The sequence below is a fragment of the Botryllus schlosseri genome, chromosome 3 (genome assembly GCF_051294905.1).
Source record: "Botryllus schlosseri isolate E-star chromosome 3, Bs_hap1, whole genome shotgun sequence".
NCBI classification, from domain to species: Eukaryota; Metazoa; Chordata; class Ascidiacea; order Stolidobranchia; family Styelidae; genus Botryllus; species Botryllus schlosseri.
Window position 1 is genome coordinate 6,497,670 of NC_137238.1, and position 16,458 is coordinate 6,514,127.

General features: G+C 40.5%; 1 protein-coding gene and 1 long non-coding RNA gene across 2 annotated transcripts; both read left to right on the forward strand.

Moving 5' to 3' along the window:
* Positions 1-784: 784 nt before the first annotated feature.
* On the forward strand, positions 785-8,543 carry LOC145436629 (uncharacterized). The gene is made up of 2 exons (XR_013914358.1): positions 785-821; positions 7,610-8,543. It is a non-coding gene; the product is annotated as an uncharacterized LOC145436629 (long non-coding RNA).
* Positions 8,544-13,085: 4,542 nt separating this feature from the next.
* LOC145435504 (zinc finger protein 862-like) lies at positions 13,086-15,014 on the forward strand. Its single transcript, XM_080312785.1, has one exon. It carries the CDS (start codon positions 13,086-13,088, stop codon positions 14,499-14,501), a length of 1,416 nt encoding a protein of 471 aa, XP_080168911.1. The 3' UTR covers positions 14,502-15,014.
* Positions 15,015-16,458: the final 1,444 nt, after the last annotated feature.

Genomic DNA, 16,458 nt, shown 5'->3' on the forward strand with positions numbered 1-16,458 from the left:
CATAAATAACATCTCTAAAAACCTTTTCACTAATCTATCCACCATCTGCAACTTTCTAGATCTTAAAAAGACATTTGATACAGTGGATAGATCAATACTCTTGGAGAAATTATCTCACTGCGGAGTTAGGGTTAACATGTATAAGCTACTACAGTCCTATTTACGTAATAGATGGCAATTTGTTAAGAATGGTGAAGTCTTAACAGATAAGCTCGAAATTGAAATGGGTGTACCTCACGGATCAGTTCTGGGTCCTTTCCTATTTTTAATATATATTAATGATAAAGACAATGTATCGAACTTCACAATTCAACTGTTTGCAGATGATACATCTCTCATGCTCTCATCTTGTAATACAGTCGACCTTGAGTATTCATGTAATTCAAATCTAATAAAAATATATGACTGGATGTGTAGCAATAGACTAACAATAAATACCTCAAAAACGCACTGCATGTTCTTTGGTAAAGGTACTCCAAAAGACATAGTACTGAAGCTTAATAATGAAAGACTTACTTTCCAGACGTCTCTATCCTATCTTGGCATAATTATAGATAATAAGCTTTCCTGGGGTGATCACATTAATTCAATTTGCATTAAACTATCGAAAGCCATAGGAATCTTAAGAAAAGTTCGTTTCCTATTACCACTTTCCACACGACTAACAATATATCACACACTCTTCCACTCGCACAACTTGACTTATGGGGTCGTATTGTGGGGTTCAGCTAAAGCCAAATACTTGAATCGGATTAAAAGCCTGCAGAATGAAGCAATTAAATAGTCGCCAATCGCAGAGATAGTGTAAATCCTTTATATCAGTGATTCCCAACCGCGGCCCCCAGCTAGCCTTCTTGCGGCCCCCACAAAAATATTGAGAAATCGATTTATGAAAATAATTATATTTATAAAATACTGTTGCTTGGCTTGGAGTCTGGAGTTTTCGATTAGGATTGTTGGAAAGTTGTGAGTAGACTGCTAAGATTATGTCACTGCTGTTTCAATGCAATGTGCCCCAACTTTCCAGTTGAACGGGCAGTACCTATAGATATAGGTATTGACAGGACCGTAACTGCCGCATCCCAAGCCCCCCAATCGGGATTTTTTGGCGCTGGGCGCGATTTCAAGTTTCCAAGTACCTTAATTATTCGGTACTCTTCGACAAAGATAAAATACGCAAAGATTTATAGAAGTAGGCATATCGGCGTTGGCCATTACCGCGCCACGACGCACCAAGACATATAAAGTTTTAGGCCATGTAACATGCGACTCCTAGAAGCGTGCCAGAACGATCGGCAGCGAGAAAACCTTGGCCGAAAAGGACTGCCCTTACGCTGACCAAAAACTTCGTTATGTATATTCAAAATACATATAGGTATAATTGACCATAGGCGCCAAAATGACTGGCGCCGAATGTTCCTGTCTTGGCATTCTGAACGTCACGAGACAAATATAGACAACCATCCCGCAGGGAAAAATTATATGCCAGTGAAGAACTACCAATTTGAAATCGTGTGCATCTTTTAGTTTAGTATGTTCCGGCGATTCTATATTTCTTGATATAGCAGACTGGAGGTCACGAAATAACAAATAACATCATGTAACGAAGTCGTACCAACGGGTTCACCCGTCCGAATATGTTTAATTATTATTTACGGGTCCTACAGTTTCCAAGACACCTCACTCAGCTCCACCGGTAAATCTGATTACGTGAGCAGAGAGGACAAGTAATTGATAGCAATATATATGCAATTGCCGATCTTATTGACCTATTTTATTTTGAATTATAGAACATTTTCGCCAGGGATATCTTGAAACTCCGGGATTGGACACCTCTTTTCAAGGTGCCCTGAAGTAGGCCTATGTTGATGCAACCAAGCAGCTGCAAAAGACTTCGCAAAACATCAAGGACGTGTCTTTTGTACATATTTATTAGGAAATAACACAATAAATAACAATAGGGATGTCAGTTGTTACGGTGACGTCACAGTCAGTTGTCGTGGCGACGTCACCATGACATAATTTAGCATTTTGCAGAAGCCTTCGAAGTCAGTTTGCGGATCTTGCGAAAGTTTTTCTTCGGTGCCTCTTCAAGCATCGGTTTGGCATTCAAACGCTTGAGGTGATTTTTTGCAAAACAATTGAAAGCACTTTGCACAATAAGGTTGAAGTTCAAATGGCTAGATTTACATTTGACATGCATGAGGTGACGAAAACGAGATGTAGAAGACACAACATAACGCATTGCATTCAAAAAAACATTGCGCTGATTCATACAGCACATCAACTTTTTTAACGTGACTTCATCTGCTGAAACAGCTGAGAAATACTGCACAGCCAATAATGTAATGGCAAAGCAAATTTCAGTTGGTTCAGCAAGTCCTCCACGATCTGCCATGTCAAAAATCGTTTTATATCTCTCAGGAATGCAGCCATTAATATCGGGAACATTATTAATACCGGATATGAGCACGCCTCTGCAGTCGTCACAACGCCTACGGCGGAAAATTGAGCGACCAATATATCCACTAACAAAGACTACAACAGATGCATCAGTATCGTCCACATCATTTGTGACGACAGTTTTCATGAAGTCAGCAAGCCACTGGAAATCTTCGTGGTTTGCTGATGCATCTTACTCGCCCGGTTCACAACTGATGATTGCTCTGGACAGTCCATCCCGCTGCAGCAGGCTTAGACACCGAATTTTTTTCCGCCAGCAGCAATTGCTTCACAGACATGAAGAAATTACCGCCATTGCTCTGCCGATACATCCCAAATCGGGCTTCGATTGGGTCGGACATTATTTTCCCGGATAATAAATATTCCACATTCTGAGTTACTTGCAGATGCTCCGTCAACGATAGCACAGCCCCCATTGTCTGAATACAGGCCATGAATGTTTCATTGCTGAGACCAGCACAGCCCGACTTTTGCCAATTCTTGAAAATGTCGATGGCTCTTCTCAAATAGTTAACACCGGGATGATCCTCACCAATTTGCAGTGGCGTGAAAAATGAATTTCTTTTCCGCACGGCTGAAATGAATATTTTGTCGCATCAGATAAAAGTCAAATTGCAGCAAGAAACCTATGTAATGAAAGTTTTACCTTTACTTGGGCTTTTAACAGACATGATATTCCAAATGGTTTGGATGAATTCAACATATTTTGCAGTTTGCAGAAATTCTGGATGTCCTTTCTCTGCGAAGTGCTTTAGTCCCACTACTGTTGAATCACTAAACACACCTGAAGAAAAGGGCAGTAATCACAGGTCATGATCTTTACCAAGGATTGTTCAAAGTCGAGACGGCGAGCTAACATTGACATATGATACTTACTCAAAGCGTGCTGAGGTGAAGTTCGGGCGATGCTGCTGGGATTAACGGAAACTTTTTTGAGTTGATGTGCAACTTTCAATGTCTTGCCTTCTTCCAGAGCATAGAGGGTTTTGATATGAAGGAACTTTGCATGGCATAACACTCCCAGTATATCCTCATTGTCTTTAGTAGGGGGGTGCATCTGCTTCTTATTCACAAAATGGTTGAAGATGTTTTTGAAGTTGTGAGTGAAATCGAAGATCAAAAATAATTTTTCTCGGGGTCGATATGGATGTTCGATGCTATGACGAAGTTCTCCATTACAGAGATCCATGAATAATTTCCTAAAAATAAGTATTAAATGCATGTTTAACAACTTCAAAAACCAACAAGGATATAAAAACTCACCGGTTACAGACATGGTTGTCTGTTGATATTGCTACCACCAGTAGTATATCGTTGATCTTTTCCATCACTTCATCAAACCATGTTCGCAGCGTCTCAGTGTCAAGTTTGTCAACCGGAATGAGACAAACGACATCCTTGTACTTCCCAAAAAGTGATTGCACCATGAATGTTAACACCGTCTTAGCGGGATTGCCACTTTCCGTTAACCCGATGCAAGAACCATTTGTATATTCCACGCGCTGTGCGGTATAAACCTCGTCTATCATTAAGGTTACAATTTTTTCTCGGTCGTATAAAGATTTAGTCCTTTCCTTCAAATACGTCATATCAAGTTTGCCTGGCGACACTGTCATATCTTCACATAATCTGCGAAGGTGGCGTACTGAAGGCAAAGCAAAAATGTTCAGAAGCTGTGTATAGAGAGCTGGACTTGTAAATTTCCACATGAAGGCAGTGGTTAGAACAGGGGTGGGCAAACTTTTGAGCTCGCGGGCCGCATTCAACATCTGAATTCATTCGCGGGCCGCACTATATAAAATTGGGATTGTAAACCAAAACGCAATATTGATATTTGATTATACAGTGAGGATCGACATGGAGACAATATATGTGCTATTGAAAACAAGCCAAATATTGCTTTGATGATATCTAACACGCGTCTGAAACATATAGTGGCGAGATTTCATAGGCTGGCGGACCTCAATAACCATTGTCAAAACCATAAAGATGAAAGTCGGTTGGCCCGATTCTTAGAATAGGATTGAAATATAAATCTGTGAGCAGCGATCTGTTCATAGATTTAGTTATTCCACTTTTGGCTCAGTTCCAGGACACACAATGCTGACAGCATCATAACCATGTTAGCTTCAAACACGCTTCTACTATGTGTAGATAAAATATAAATACTCCCATTCTACGCATACAGACAACGAATCTACCTAAGACACGCCCGAATCATTTTTTTATAAGCAGATCATTGAAATAATTAAAAAATGAAAATGAAGTGGCCAATCTGAAATCCCACTGGTGATCCAAATTATGTCAATCTCGTTGCAGCTATCCCGCTGTGATATTAAGTATTTACCTTGGATCAGTGGTTCTCAACCTTTTTAAGACACGTCCCGCCCCCTTATGATGGTGAAAGATTTCGCGCCCCCTTATCATCATATCACAAAACGCACCAAGGATGCTAGCAAACCTAACGGGTAGTTTGGAGGCATGGAAGGTTACGACTGTGGATGAGAGATTTTTAAATATGTAATTCAGACTAAATACATAGCAACAAGTATGAACCGAAGGAAAATCGCGAGAAGCGCGAAATTTTTTTTCAGTTGAGCTCTGCTTCGCGCCCCGCTTCAGATGCTTTCACGCCCCCAAGGGGGGGGGGCGCGCCAACCAGTTTGAAAACCACTGTCTTAGAATTATCAAGGTGAACTATACTAAGAAAAAGTAAATCAAGTCCCTGCATTAATTAGATTTTTCGTACACATTTTATCAAAATTTAAATAATTTTTTTTAGACTCTAGCGGGCCGCACAGAACGGCGTGGCGGGCCGCATGCGGCCCGCGGGCCGTAGTTTGCCCACCCCTGGGTTAGGAGATCTGTCGAGTATCTCCGGGAATTGCGGGTCACTTGACAGAGTGACAATTGCTCAATAATAAATCTGATCAACATTGGGTTGAAATCTGCACAGTTAGTAGATGACATCTGCACAGCCAGGTTGAAATTACTATCGCCGCTGGACAACGACTTGCATCTAGCAAGAATGTTGTTCAATTCAGATGTCTTCTGAACGTAACTTGCACTCAATAAATCGTCATAATTGGAAGGCGGAGCAGGGGCGCCTTTAATGAATGCATGAATCTTCATGTCCTTCGATACTATCACAGAAGCTGTGAGTATGGGCGTCTGATGAATATCATTTGACGAAGTTATAAGGTGGAACTGCAATGTTTCATCATCAGTAGAATAGACATACCCAGCAGGGAGAAGCTCTTTCTGAAACTTTTCGTTCAAAGAGAGTAGGTCAACCACACATTCTTGCTGAATAAACTCCTCATTGCATTTTTCTCTGCGGGAATTCCCGGTGGAAAGGCGAGCAGAGGAGGAGCAGTTCTTACTTCGAGGTCTCGGATTGGGGCTTGTTAGATAATTTGGCAAAGTTGGAAAAATATGAGGCACAGCAGTAGATTTGAGCCGTTGTCTTGATAATGCTACACAACCACGATGTTTCAAGCGCCGAGACTTCTTGTCACTTGAAGTATATTCGAAATCGTCATCCGAAAAGTGTAAACGGCAAACTTTTTGTCCAGATGAAGCAACTAGAGCTTTTCTTGGGATTGCTTTAATCCATTTTTTGCGCATGATAGGATCAGATGGAAAGCTATAGCATGAAACAACAGTGCTGTTGCTGCTTTCCAATTCATCTTTTGTCTTTTCATATCCAGATCTGCATCCCGGAACACAACATTTATAGCCCATTTCTATACTGTATCATTTAGCTGGTATAGTGCTGCAATAAAATGTGTCAATGATAAATAATCTAGCGTGAGTTCAGACGGCAGAAGACTTCCCTGATGCAAACTGCTCTAAAATAGCACGTTGTTTAGACATATAAACACCACAAACCTACACCTACGTACCGGAAATTGTACAACATACCGGTACATCTAAACTCCACTAAGCTACAAGATCGCGGAAATTGTACACCGCATAAGCACTTCCTTCGCTTCTGACAGCTGATCGCATGTGAATCGGCCGACTTTTGTTCCTATCTAAAGCAAACAAAGCTACACTTAGGTCGCGGAAGCGGTACGAAATACGAGCAGCTCCTTCGCTTCTGACGGCTGATCGCAGACTGTCGGCCTACTCCGGGCCGCGTTGTCTGACGTCACGCGCATATTGTCCAATCCCGAAGTTTCAAGATATCCCTGATTTTCGCGCTCCATGCTGGCTCTCTAAACAGGGATCCTGATTTCGTGGCGAAAGCGAACAACGGCACGGCGGGTCGGTTTATCACCCTATGGGAGCTTAAGACCTAAGTGTTTTGGGGGGGGCCTGACGAAGTGCTGTTTCGTTCCTGCCAACAGGTATACTCCCGAAGATGTTTAATTATTATTGAGTGGTCTTACCTTTTCAAACACAACTCACTCGGCTCAATCGATCAATCTGATTACGTGAGCAGAGAGAGGATAAAAATTGATACCAATATATATGCAATTCCCGATTATATTGACCGATTCAATCATGAATTTTGTAAATTTTTCGCGCTTCGCGCGATTAGTTGAGAGAAGCTACCTAAAACGGACACCCGATTTAGATATGATAAACAGCGGAAAATAGCCATCTAGCCTGAGGCGGTTTGGGGGATTCGAAGTTCCGTTTATCACCCTGGGGCCCAAGTGAAACGTTTTTTTGGGGGGGCTGAAGTGCTGTTACGACCCTTGGTATTGATTACTAATTTACGGATAGATGTGCAACAAGTGACTCACGATTGAATACACCGAGATGCGTACTGCCGGCAAAAAGCAGCATACTTTGTAGTCCTATAGCTCGCGACCCAAGCGTCCGTATAATTTGATATGTCGGTGTTTATCGAATGCGAGTGTCGCACTGATTCTAAAAATACGAGTTGAAATCTCGCCAGGGCAATAAAACTACTCCGAAATAGCCGGCAAAGGTTGATTGTTCTGAACAACGGGAGCGCGGCAACACAATGGCCAATGGCGTCAAGCGAATGATCAAAGCAATGCCCATTTTCATATTTTGGTGACTCTTTTGGGTTCCTTTCATTGCCTTGGTATTCGTGCGGCCCCGGCCGTACTCTGAAATTCTAAATTTGGCCCTGCCACCGAAAAAGGTTGGGAACCACTGCTTTATATAGTCGCTTGAACATCTTAAAAGTTGAAGATATCCACTTATATGAAATAGGTAAGCTCATGCATGGCTACTACAATGAGAGCCTACCAGAAATCTTCCTAGACTATTTCACTCATCTCACCAGTCACCATTCACACAATACCCGAGGCTCTTCTATGAATCTATTCTTACCCCGAGAACATCCTAAGACTATCAGTTTCCAAGGACCTCGTATATGGAACTCCATTCCGCCCCTTATTAAAGATAAACCACTCCATATCTTGTTTCACGAATATCTTGTAGGAAATTATGAACATTCTTTATAAATTTGTCAATCAGCATCTCTTTGCCTATTTTGTGTTCCTGTAGCCAGTGCCATTGTGTTATCTCGTCTATTTAGGTTACCTACTGTGATCCCACTTAGTTTTTCATCTGTTTCTGATACATTGCGAATATGTTATATTTTTTGCTTGCAAATGTGTTAAATTCTGTGATAAGTTTCATATTACAACCATCCTTTCAGCGTGATCCAGCATGTGCCATCGCTGTAGCGAGTAGTCTCTCAGTATGGCTCATATCACTACATCCTCCTCTTTCAGTTTTCGTCATCGTCAATGTAGCGTTTCGGTTTGCGTACAGCTCGGCCGTATCTGGTAGTCTGTATGCTTGTGTTCAAGGCGCTTGAGGATGGTGTGGTGTTGTCTTCTTGTTCTATCGGTATGGATGTGCCTGGCGTTTCCATAACGTTTGTAGAGGTTTGCTCCGGGGCACATGTTTCCACATTTCTCAAGTAGGCCCGATTTCTTACAAGCTGTCGTCCTGTTGACATTTGTACTGTGTATTTTCGGTCACTTTCACGCGATAGTATGGTCGCGGGCTTCCAAACTTTATCTTGTTTGTCCAGCACCCGTACATTTTGTCCATGGTGCAGTAGTGGAAGGTCTTTAGTGTGCTGATCAGCGTATTTCTTCTGGTTTTCCACTATCCGGTCAACCTTGTCCCTGTATATGTCTACTTACTGTACAAGCCAACAAATACGAAACTTAATTGTTATTGCCTCGCTCAGGTTGAATTGGGAGTTTATGCGAAGATTTCTCGCGTTTTGCACATTTCAGCTAACAGTTACCGCGCTTTTCGCCGCTCAGCAGGGTTGCCATATTGGCCCTTTTGGGGCCAACTTTGTGAAATTTGGCCCTTTTTAGAGGCAGTTGGCCCCAAAAAAATATTTGGCCCTTTGGCCCCCTTTTTTCGATATTTGGCCCTTTTTGGAAGTAGTTGGCACATACTATCAAACTATAGATAACTCCGCAGGTTAGTTATCTATAATCAAACTAGCTATTTAAATTAGGCTTACCATACGTCCTCTTTTAAGAGGATTTGTCCTCTTTTTTGACTTTTTTGAAAGTGTCCTCGGAGGACGCCCTTTTGTCCTCTTTTTTGAGATTTTGTCCTCTTTTTTGAAAATTTAGGTCAGATATAGAGGAAATTGCGAATGATATGCCGCAAATTGGCGCAGAAGTGAAGCTCCGGCGGGTATTTCGGAGGAAAAAGCGGTGATTTCAGCTCTGAGCGAAATGAAGACTTTTTTTTTTTTAGTCATCCACCTAGTAATGTGGAGTGAAAAACGTGATTTTGAGCTCTGAGCGGAAGTGATGACTTTTTTTTTTTTTTTTTTTTTTAGTCATCCACCTAGTAATGTGGAGTGAAAAACGTGATTTTGAGCTCTGAGCGGAAGTGATGACTTTTTTTTTTGTTTTTTTTTTTTAGTCAATCGACCGCAAAGTTGGAAAAATTCACCGATTTTTGAGAATTCTTCTCCGGTTTTGTATCTATCGGGAGCGTAATCGCAACCACGCACGGACCGTTGTTATGGCCATTGTGCTGCGTCGTTGCAATTGTTTTAGAACAGAGAGAGAGAGAGAGATTTTTATTGATTTGTCCAACCGTAAAGAAAACATCATTGGCACATGCAACAACAATAAATGAACTTACGGTATAGGACAGGGTGTGACCGATATGACTCTGGGTAGGGTCAACTAGTCTGATCACACCCTGCATTAACAAATACAGATATTGTGTCATAAATTTGGATGCATTGGTTGGGATCAATCAATTCAGCTCAGCATAAAAATAAAATACTAAAGAAACTACAAATTTGGTGGGAGACAAGCGGATCATTGGTAATGGAAGATGAGGTGACTGAATAATTCCTTTTTGAAGGAGTGGTATGGGAGGTCCCGTATTGAGGAGGGTGTAGCATTCCATATGACAGGACCGGCATAGTCGATCGATTTCTTTGTGAGGCTACTGTTGGGTCGATGAAAATAGATGTTGCCCTGGGAAGAAAATCTGGTATTGTGTGAGTGAACAGTTTGAGCAAGGACGAAGAAATCATTAAACACAGGAGGCAATTCATTTGAAAAATATTGATGCATAAATTTAGCTACTTCAAATGTAAAAATATCGTCAAATTTTAGAATATTGTATTTGCGGTAGTACTGGGATAATCTTGTTCGATGGGGCAAGCCAGCCATCAAACGCATGGCTCGGTTTTGCAGGGTACGAATTTTAGAACAATGCGAAGTACAAGCATTCCCCCATACAATTATGCCATACTGTACATACGAGTAAAAAAGCGAAAAGTAAATTGTCCTAAGCACAGATCTAGGAACTATGTGCTTGAGTTTTGTCATTACACCTACACATCTAGAAAGCTGTGTTATGGTATGAGCAATATGCGGTTTCCATGACAATTTAGAGTCAATGATGATTCCAAGATATTTTGCTGAGTCACACAGTGAGATACAGTTATTATTTAGATTCACAGTAAGGTTATCAGAAGCAGTATTAAAGAGCATCATCACAGTTTTATCGGTATTTAAACTTAATTTGTTAGCAGCAAGCCATTGAGAGACTTTTGTAAGTTCACTCTGCACAGAACTTTGTAGGTTGCTTATAGTATCGGATGAAAGAAAAAGATGGGTATCATCGGCAAACAGTGTAGTATAAAAGGAGGAACAGTTAATAATATCATTGATGTAGATCAAGAATATCTCTGATGTAGATCAAGAATAGGGTCGGTCCTAAAACTGAGCCCTGAGGCACTCCACACTCTACATCCATTTCTACCGATTTTGACAGACCCAATTTCACAAACTGCTTACGGTTTGCAAGGTAGTTCGTGAGCAGGGACTTGGCAATCCCTCTAATTCCATAATGCTCTAGTTTTCGTATCAGTATCTCGTGGTTCACAGTATCAAAGGCTTTCCGAAGATCAATAAAGATACTACAGCCAACTCTTTTATCTTTAATAATTTTGTAGTAATTTCTCACAATTGATAGGGTGGCATGGTTATTGTTATGACCCGATCTAAAGCCAAATTGGGATGGAGTGAATACCGATTGCAATTCAAAAAATTTCTTGAGCCTATAATCTAGCAATTTCTCATACAGAGTGGAAAGGTTTGACAGAATAGATATGGGACGGTAATTAGACATTGAATTTTTGCAGCCTTTTTTATGAACTGGAATAACCCTGGCAGTTTTTAGAGCACTAGGAAAAATACCCAAGTTCATGGAGCCATTGAACAACGTACAAATTGTATCTCCTATAATACTAAATACTAGTTTTATGAAGTAGATTGGTATTGAGTCAGGTCCTACTGCTTTTGTGTCCTTCATTCCAGATAATATCGTTGCTACCTCTCCTACGTCGGTCGGCTCCATAAAGATGGAGTTCATGGAGCGAGGCTTCATGAATGATAGGATATCATGCGGGCTTTGAGGTATAGAAGATGCTAGCTCTGGACCAATCTGGCAAAAGTGATGGTTGAACTTTTCTGCTACAACATCAGGATCTTTGATGACCGTACTGCCACATGCTATTTCAATGTTCTGCAATTGTGTTTCGTTTTTGTTATTGGAAGCGTTCACAATTTCACGAATGGTTCTCCAGGTTTGCTTTTGATCCTTGAAACTCTGCTCAAACCGGTTCATGTAGAATGCTCTTTTGGCCTTTTCTTTCATTTTTGTTACCTTGTTGGCATATCGTTTGAAGAACTTTTTCTCATCTTCAGTTCCGTTAATATAATATCTTTTATGCATCCAATCTCTTGTTTTGATGGCTGCCAGAATTTCTCGACTGATCCAGGGCTTAGATTTTAGGCGTCGGGCGTTACGATTGACTTTGCGGATAGGAAATTCTTTGTCAATGGCTTGACTTATGTCAAGAATAAACTTGTCAAATTGGGAGTCAAAGTTCTCGCTTGTGAGTGGCTCGAGTTGATAATCCTTGAAAACATCTCCAATGTTTTCAACGAAGTCGTCAATCCCCTGAGGATTCAGCGGGATTCTGCATTCAAATATACTGGTAGTAACAGGTAAAATTTGATTGACATGACACATAATAGGATAATGGTCTGTCATACAGTGCTCAATGACAAATGGAGCAAGTCTATATTTACTTATGTTGGTATACATATGGTCCAGGAGAGTACTGGAATGGTCAGTCACTCTGGTTGGTTTGGTAGCCATCTGGGCCACCCCGTACGACTCAAGCATATCAGAATATTTTGTGGTGAAGCTTGTGTTCTGTAGGAGGTCGATATTCAAATCTCCCATTATAAGGAATTGGTTATTTGAGTCGGTTAAGCTGTCCAAGGTTTTAGAGAATTCTTCCATGAAGGTTTCTTGTTTAGTTCCGGGATGTTTATACATTACTCCAATGGTAAGGGGCTTTTGATTCCGTGTTGCAATTCTGACAAAAATACTTTCGACGCCATCTGTATAGCAGTATAACAATGCCGATTTTCATATTTTGAAGGCTATTTCGGGGTGGCTCCATTGCCTTGAGGAAAATTTAATGTATATTATCAGAATCAGTGCGACTGTAGCTTTCAAATTAGATGAACTTTATTTAATTTGAGCGCTCGGGTCGTCATCTATGGGATTAGCAATTACGCTCCCGTTTCATGCTATGAAGCGACAACAAATCTGCCATTGTCGCATCACTCGACCGTGACCCTCGTGCTGCCCATCTATCCGTAGGTTAGTTATCTATAAGTTATCACTGTACTGCACGTGCTTTGCTTGATTGATTAGGAACCGTGCGCTGTGCTAAAGGGAATGTTTAGTTTTCCGCTGTATAGGGTTGAATATAGTTTAGTAAGGCACTTAGGCTACTTAGGTATCATATTTCATTTCAATGTGTAATTAATCTGTCATAATTTCATAAAGATTTGGCATTATATTAATTTGCTCTGTTTGTTGATGGTACTTTGTGTTATCTAAAGTGTTATTTCACTCAAGAAGACGCATCTGATTTACAACATGCATAGTCAAAATTAGTCAGCCCACAGCGCAACGAGGTTGTATACTGAGAATAAAACGTTACTGCGGCTACAGACAGTACTTGATGTATTTTATCAAAAGTTATCTAGCAACCCTATTCAGTTTTGTAGTTTTTTTTTTACCATAAGCTAGCTAGCTAAGTCATTTTGAGTATGGCATCATCAGCAAAGGGCCGATGGAAGAGCAGTTATGATAAAGGGCGGAAGTATAATAGTAAATGGGAAAAGAAATTTGTTTGGTTAAAGAAGGCGAGTGATGGTTCAGAAGATGCATATTGCAGGTTATGCCATACTACCATGATACCCAAGCAAAACAACTTGATGAGGCATGATAAGTCCGAAAAACATATGAGGAGAGTTCCGTCGAAAGGGCAAACTACGCTAAAAGTTGTTAAGAGTTCAAGCATCCAAAATTATGAACTCAAAATGGCTGAACTTCAGATTGCCGTAAGCGTAACCTGTCACAGTGCTATTCGTTCGATTGACCACCTTGGAGAAATCATGGTAACTCATGGAAAAGGTAGCACTTTGGAAGAAATCAAGATGCATAGAACTAAGTGTACATGCTTAATAAAGAACATCATTTCACCTTCCATGAAGTCGGATTTAATTGATGATTTAAAAGACAAGAAATATGCCATTATTGTCGATGAATCAACTGACATCTCTATCCAAAAGCATTTGTGTATCCTGGTTTGCTACTTTAGTGAAAAAAGTAATGAAATAATCACTGCATTTCTGGGTTTAATTCCTGTACTTGAAGCAACAGGAGAAAATCTTTTCAATTTGATTGATGCAGAAATTACAAGCATCAATCAAAGTCTAGCAAACTGCATTGGTTTTGCCTCAGATGGAGCTTCAGCGATGCTTGGTTGCAACAATTCTGTGTGGTCTAGGTTGGAGAAAGTGTCCCCGCAATGTGTGCAACTTAAATGTACCTGTCACTCACTTGCATTATGCATTCAGTATGCATTTTCAAAACTGCCATCAAACATTGGATTTATGCTTTCAGAAATACCACGATGGTTTTGTAACAGTGAGTTAAGGAGGGAGGCATATAAGGAGCTATTTCTTGTCATGAATGCCACAACAGCTGTTGAGCCGATGTCAAGTATTCCACGGCCATTTGAAAAACTATCATCGACCAGATGGTTAGTAAGGAGGAAGGTGATGTTTAACATTTTAATGAATTGGCAGGAGCTCAAGGCCTACTTTACCAGTGCAGAATTAGCTACAAAGAAGATGGATGGAAAGTACAAGGCTCGACTTCTAAAGGAAATGCTACCTGATGACAGCAATTACTCATATTTTGTGTTTGCAACACCAATTGTGCAAGAATTTGAAAGGGTGAACAGTCTTTTTCAGCAAACAAAAGCGGATCCACACACCTTGTACCAGGAATTGAATTTACACCAGCAGAGCCTTCACAATAGGCTTTATGACACCAATGGAAGGAAAAGAAACATACATGATGTTGATTTCGGAGTCAAATTTATAACAGAATGTAACCATGTCCAAAAAAAGAATGTCAAAGCACTCCAAGAAGTAAACAATGTTAAGACAAGGTGATTGTGGCTACGTGGGAAGAACGTCAGAGCGCTTGCAGGAACGCATAAATCAGCATGTCCCTAGATTCATTAGAACACGCTCGATGAAAAGCTCACCCTTAACTCACCCGCTCAAGATTGATGCGGACCAATCAAAGGCCATAAATTCTGCAATTGGCAAACACTTATTGGATAATCCCGCCTGTGCGAAAAATTATCGAGACGACAGATTTCGCATACTCGGAAAGGGTCGCTCACACTTTCATTTGTGCGCCTTGGAGTCGACTTTTATCAAAATACACCAGCCAAGGCTGTGTCAACAAAAAGAGTTCGTGTATCATCTAAAAATAGTACATTGAACGCTCTCGTATTCGACATTTCGTGCTGGTGACGTCATATTTTGTGTTACGATTGTTGATATACGCTGTTCTTTCGAATTCTCTACTAGTTGCTGACGATTACCCCTGACGAGTGTCAGCCGAAAATATTCGGGTTCATTTTAATATGAATATGCTATTCAGATATGAAGGTGAAAATCCATATACCACAATACATTCTATTCTGTAGCCTTCTTCTCAGTCTACTTGGTATTGCACGGCTGGTCTGCAGAAATTATTTCAATATGAATATATTGATCGTTGCGATATTTAAGTTCTGTAACTAGTAAATGACAGTATTCAGTTTACTAATTGTCAACAGTCTATGTCAAGCCGTGCTAAAATCGAAATCATAGTACTCGACTCGTTTGTGTGACCCTATTGTATATAAAATTACAATTTTAACAAAATCTTTCTTTCTTCATCACAAGAAACGCCCATCCATACATGTGACAAATACAATAATTTACGGATTTGATTCGGTGAATCGAGTTACGATCTCATGTCCGTAATTAAATGCGCCGTAAATAACAGTAAATTACCTTACGGCAACGTGTGTGAATTCGTTTACTGATTAAAGAGGTGTATATTTACGGATTTTTCTAACAGTGTACCCACTTCGTCATTCTGAGCTATAGCTACTCATAAGATTTTTATTTGCTGCTCAATGTTTCGTAACAATCAATTTTAGTAAACGTAATTCTAGCTGTCTTGAAAGAATTGTTCAAAGATTTCTTTGAGGAGTTTGCGGTCTTTCTCCCCTCCTATCGTATTGCCTGCATCACGTAATCAATCTTTGAGGAGTTTGCGGTCTTTCCCCCTCCTCTCGTATTGCCTGCATCACGTCATCAATATCTGAAATCATAGGATTATATATCATCTTACGCCAAAGCAGTAAAATGAATATTAGGGAGATTTCCACTGCTATGTCTTTTCCGCTTTCGTCTTCTTTCTCTTCATCCGAAATCAAGTCATCCACCACACATACAACAGTCGGCATCGACTGGGTCGCATCTGGCATCTTCTGCATCAACATCATCACTCTGATCTTTTCTTGGAATCTGCAATTTGTCTATTCCTCTGCTTTGCAATGCATGTAGAAAAATATTTAATATGACTAGTACATACCGTACTCTGACTATATAAGCCAAGTAATTCACTCATTATTGAGCAATGCGACCACGTGAGCTGCTTATTGTGGAAGACCTCCTAATATAGTCGATGTAAAGAGATTCACAATAGTTTTCAGACCGCGTTATTTCCGCGTACTCCCCGCAGCAAGTTCAGAATGAGAAGAAGCATGCATTGTCATGGGTCGACCAAGTGTCCATTTAACGTAGTCCAATACCTAGGACGCCTGACAAAACGTTTCGACCTTGTAGTGTATACAGTTTCAGGCACGTCCTGATCATCCACAATATCAAAAATCTCATCACCATGATCAGAAACATCAGCTATTACTGGTTCAAAAACACCAACATCACTACTTTCCCCATCGTCACGATCATAAGGCATCAGGTAATCAACATGAGACTTGCGAAAATTTTGAGTTCCGACTTTCTGTATGCGGTAAACACACTCTGAAATTTGCTCAACAATTAC

Coding starts and splice junctions, on each gene's coding strand:
- LOC145435504 (XM_080312785.1), top strand. CDS start 13,086: ATGGCATCATCAGCAAAGGGCCGATGGAAGAGCAGTTATGATAAAGGG.